Here is a 5384-nt window from a genome sequence, read left to right as displayed (position 1 = left end):
ATTGGTTTATTTTATATCTCATAGTTTTAAATGATGCAATAAAAATATGTATAAAACATCACAAACTGTAATATTTTACAAATGCTTACGTCCTGCTGATGCAATGGAGACATCTTCCAGTGACAGTCTTCATCTGTGTGTGTGTGAGGAGGATCCTAAACCCACCGACACAGAAGTGCATGTTCACAACTCCCTCTGTGCAGGCGGGGTCAGGACCCTCCTCACCCTGGGTGAGGAGGGGTGGTGCTTTGGCCAGTCAGGTATGAAGTGCTGAGAGTGGATCTTTGGTCCTCTGTGCAGCTCTGTCCACTCTCAGCTTCCCTGCAAAGCAATAACACAAGAAAGACGTCATTTTAACACAAAACAGCATTTTCATTGTTGGTAGCTGCAGTATGTTGTTAAAAAGCAATTTTAAACCCAACGTATACACATGAAAAATATAAATAAACCTAAACCTACCTAAACCTACAATGCTGCTGACATAGGATGATGATTTATACCAACTATTGGAAGAATTTCGCCTTCAATACAGTTTGTTGTCAATGTGAGGTGATAACTTACATAGTTGGAACACAGCACCACTCTCCCGTTTTTCACTTGGTCATCCATCCTTCTCATCGGGTTGGTCGGGGTAAGGCTGTCTTCTGGGTGGGGTGTTAGCTCCATCTTGGACGTAACTGGAAGTAATAACAACTAAAAAACTACCTTTCAGTCACAATGTAATATTAATATTAATGTCACATATCAAGAAAAAAACAATACGTTTCACATGTCCGAGTCAGATGTTCTTATATCTGTAAAAACAAAAACACAAAGGCAAAGTTTAAAAACACGTTCTAACATAAACTAATCAGAGTCACTGTCATCAAGGGAAAGGGTAAAAGGCCTCTCCCAGAAACGTCTGACTCCAAAACTACCTGAGGATGTTGAAGGGGCATCAAACTGGTCACTTACCTTGCACCTCTTTGCACTTACCTCTTCGGTGCAGATGTCTTCTCTGCTTCTCTTTTCTGAGGAAGGAGCAGCAGAGAGATCAGCTGAGGAAGCAGATGACAGAGCAGCTGAGGAAGGAGCAGCAGAGGGAGCAGCAGAGAGAGCAGCTGAGCAAGGAGCAGCAGAGGGAGCAGCAGAGGGAGCAGCAGAGAGAGCAGCTGCGGAAGGAGCAGCAGAGGGAGTAGCAGAGGAAGGAGCAGCAGAGAGAGCAGCAGAGGAAGGAGCAGCAGAGGGAGCAGCAGAGAGAGCAGCAGAGAAAGGAGCAGGAGAGGGAGCAGCAGAGAAAGGAGCAGGAGAGGGAGCAGCAGAGGGAGCAGCTGAGGAAGGAGCAGCAGAGGGAGCAGCTGAGGAAGGAGCAGCAGAGGGAGCAGCTGAGGAAGGAGCAGCAGAGGGAGCAGCTGAGGGAGGAGCAGCTGGCGGATCACCAACTGGGGCAACAACTCGAGGGAAGAGTGGGGCGTTGGCCTGGCCGAAAGGCGGCATGGCGATGGGGGCAGCACCTGGAGCAATAGGATGTTGCCAATCGTGCCAAAACGGCTCTGGAGGGTGCTCCCGGATGAGAGGGGAATCATCTCTCTCATCCATGGTGTCATACCCCGAGTCATCGCTAAGCCAATCCCCCCACTCTTCTGAGTCGTTCCAGTCAGATGAATTGTCAGTCTGTTCACTCACCTCGTCATCATCTACAGGTAGGTAGGGGGGGTACTCACCTTGCTGTTCACCGTCATCAGCATCTGGTGCTTCATGAGAAGAAGGTGAGGGTGAGAGAGGGAAAAAATACTCACCATACTCACCTTCGCTGATACGCTGGGTATCAGTGTCCTGTTCTTCATCAGAAGAGGGGGAGGATGAGATAAGAATATACTCACCATACTCACCTTCGCTGATACGCTGGGTATCAGTGTCCTGAGCTTCACCAGAAGAGGTGGTGCTCTGGAGACTGTCATCCAGGATCCTGATGACTTCAGGAAGGCCTTCTTCTGCAGGGCGTTCAACCACATAGTCAAGACGCCCTGTGAGGAAACAGTTTTTAAAATAACATTAGGAATGTAATAGACACCCAGTGTTAAAGCAACAGACCTACATCTGTTAGTTTGAGCAGAGGATGAGAGAAAAGCATTTTATGTCAGACTGAATGACACTTCTACTTGTTCAATCTTTAAGTGAAGTTTTTTAATAGAAGACCACCAAACCTCCACCAAGGCAGCTCACTCTGTGTACTTTTAAGGTGACACTATATTGACACTAAATATGACACTGTATTTTGTGTACATTCAATTTGTTTTATTTGTTCTTTGTAAGCCTTTATGCAAACACTATGTTGGAATAGGTAATGGATAATAGGTATTGATTTGTAAATAGCCGGACATGAGTAACTTATTATATAAATATACTACAGTAAATTTATAACTAACCATGCAGCTCATTCTCCTGTTTTATTTACAATTCACGATGTCACACATTTTGAAAAAAGCTCATAAGTTAAATATGTGGATGCAAACCATAATGTAACATTTAGACCACATGTACCAATCGCATGTCCTAAATATAAAAATTTTTTTTAAAATAAAAACACAACCTCCTTGGCAAGAGTAAAAATTGCACACACAAAGCTCTGCAGGTATGTCTGAAAATGATGGTCAAGTGAAAAACAAACAAACAAACAAACAGAAACTCTTAACTCAGAATCCACATTTTTAGAAATGTGCACAAGGACTGTATCTGCCATAAGGACAGATACATCTAATCTGTGGTAAACATGCTATCCCTGTGTAAATATCCCTGTGTACAATATCTCTCTCTGCTATCCAATAAGGTTAAAAGCATTACCGTAACAGAAGATAGATCTTAATGCCATTATTACTACTGTTTTCATATTCTTTTGATATTATTTTATTTGTATTTTTTTTATCTTTGTGTTTTGCAGCAGAGAAAAAATATAGTTTATGTCAATAAAGCCTTTGATCCGGAGAAGAAAAGGATGTTAGGAGGGGACCTGGATCTGTTTACACCTGCGTGTTCTGACGCCATGACATCTTGAAGATGCCGTTACCACGGAAACTGATTTTTGGTTATTTTACAAATTTTAGTCCATTAAGCTATTTTTAACCATTTCATTTTAAAGAAAAGTGTCAAATTTGAAGCCTTCAAATCAAAGTAACACCTTTTTTTCATATTCATACACCAGTCGTTAATAATTTCTACACCTCTCCCGGAAAATTTAAAGCATACAAACAATTTACGGGAAACAATCTTGGAATACACATATTTGATCACGTTAAAACTTGATATTCACACTGGAACTTGTTAAATTATTACAGTAATTTACATTTAAAGAAATTTTCAAACGTACCTGCAGCGAAGTCCAGGTGACAGTCGGGGAGTCCGGGTCCACGGCGAGCCATCTTCAAACTTGAAAAACAAAAACAAGTACAAACAATCCACAGATGAAGTACTTGTTGTGCTTTCAAGTTAAATCCGCTTTCAGTAAAGTGTTTTCCAAAACTTAGCTTTCCACAGGCTGAGGTTGGAGCAGGTCGAAACAAGTCCACGAGCAAGTGTAAACAGACGTTTGGAACCTTGTGCAGCATTTATATACCCTCGGCGGCCATGGTTACGGTTGTCAACACATGTGCAGGTGATATAACTATATGAATGGAGCTCACCACAGTGTAATTTACAGTTAATTTATGGTCATTTACAGTCAGGGGTGGAAGTAATGAATTACAAATACTCACGTTACTGTAATTAAGTAGATTTTTTGGGTACTTGTACTTTTATGAGTAATTTTTCAAGTGTGTAATTTTACTCATACTTGAGTACAACTTACACCATGTAATCTACTTCGCTACTTATAAAATCAAAAGTCGCTACTGAGTACGCCCACAATTTGAATTAATATTCAAACCTTTCGTCTGCATTTTTGCAGCCAATAAGGCTGTGCAATCGCAACCGCGCTGTTGAGTATTGCAGCATCACAGCGATCAACTCGAAGGAAAATGACAACGGAGTCAAAAATGTCCTTAATATTTTGGGAACTTTATTCCACATCAACACCCGGCAAAACTTTCCTCATGGGTGCCATTTTCGTTGTGGTGTATTTTTTTTTCTTAGGGGCGTGATGACGCAGCATCCGTGATCTTACAATGAAACAGTGCCTCCTTGTGGTGACAACTAAAATACTGTCTCTGTTAAACCACAGTAACCATAATCCAGTTAAACACTGTACAACATGAGTACACACAATGAATATCTTAACACGTGCCAATTTAAGACATAAGCAAAGAATAAACTGCGCTGCAGCAGCAGGCACAGGTGTCTAGAGGTGCTAAATGGTGGAGTACAAACTACTTTATAGACGGAAGATTTCGAGACAAAGAAGCCAAAATGGAGACAGAGGACAACACTGTCAACCATGAAAACGACGTAGAAAAGACGGAGGACGCGTGCCCGTGGCCATACCTGGAGGAATTTTTCATGTACAGAGGGAGAAAAGGAGACAGCGTCCAGATGCAGTGCAAACTTTGTTTGACCTCTACAGTCATTTCAGCTTACAAGACTTCAGCGTCTAAACTTAAAAAAACACATTGAGGTAAGAGGTTTTACAACTATACGTGTACAATATTGCCTTCTTATTTTTCATGTGTGTTAAGGTTATTAGTTTGGCTAAGATATTGTCACCGCCATTGGTTAGCCTGATATTAAAATAAGACGGAGCTAGCTAATGTGCGTGTGTGCATGCATAATTGAGCTACAATTCATAGGAATGTTTTAGCTTATTATTTGGATAACCACCGTCATTACAATAAATTAAATTTGTAGTCATTTAAAACTCACAGGCCTACAATCAGCTGGCCTATAAAAAAAAAAACAACTTGAACACAGTGCTGAGCTGCATCTCAAATTAATCTTCCAGCTCTCAGCTGACATGTACCAGAGCCCGATTGATGGATCAGTTGATCAGTATCATTGGCCTGATATAGGTCTATCATAGTGACATGGCTCTTAATCAGTAGAGTTATATGTTTCCCAATATGATATATTTTTTTAAAGAACATAATGTGGATTGTTTTTATTTGTTAGCTGTATGGGCAGCATTTTTGTGTATGTGATCCCTTTTCTTAAATTAGATTTGCTATATACACATATTTTGCTCTCTTAGTATTTTTAGGACCTGACTAATACTGAAAACTTTAGGGTGATACTGATAAAAAGGAGTTAAAAATTTAGATACTGATACATTGGTCGATACTCTTTTTACAGATAGTATACAGATTACAGAACTTAGAATGTATACAGAAATTCATGTTTTTTGCAATGATCGTTCAAAATTGGTTTACATTTGTAAATAAATACAGCAATATATCTGCAAGATTTGATCAAATTCACCA

The 5384-nt window shown here is 40.5% G+C and overlaps 1 protein-coding gene across 1 annotated transcript; it reads right to left on the bottom strand.

Annotated features, from left to right (window-relative positions):
- Positions 1–247: 247 nt before the first annotated feature.
- On the bottom strand, positions 248–4013 carry LOC146386032 (uncharacterized). Its single transcript, XM_084932048.1, has 3 exons — positions 3347–4013; positions 562–2006; positions 248–321 (listed from the first exon to the last, which is right to left on the bottom strand). Exons 1-2 carry the CDS (start codon positions 3582–3584, stop codon positions 847–849), a joined length of 1398 nt encoding a protein of 465 aa, XP_084788174.1. The 5' UTR covers positions 3585–4013; the 3' UTR covers positions 248–321; positions 562–846.
- Between the last annotated feature and the right edge of the window lie 1371 nt (positions 4014–5384).

This window comes from Perissodus microlepis, chromosome 6 (genome assembly GCF_051167445.1).
Source record: "Perissodus microlepis isolate ML-2025 ecotype Zambia chromosome 6, ASM5116744v1, whole genome shotgun sequence".
Taxonomy (NCBI): Eukaryota; Metazoa; Chordata; class Actinopteri; order Cichliformes; family Cichlidae; genus Perissodus; species Perissodus microlepis.
Note: the sequence above shows the minus strand (reverse complement) of the source record. Positions and strands in the feature narration are given on the sequence as shown.

Coding starts and splice junctions, on each gene's coding strand:
- LOC146386032 (XM_084932048.1), bottom strand. CDS start 3,584: ATGCTGCACAAGGTTCCAAACGTCTGTTTACACTTGCTCGTGGACTTG. Junction 2,007..3,346: donor TCACCTGGACTTCGCTGCAG/GTACGTTTGAAA, acceptor GTTTCCTCACAG/GGCGTCTTGACTATGTGGTT.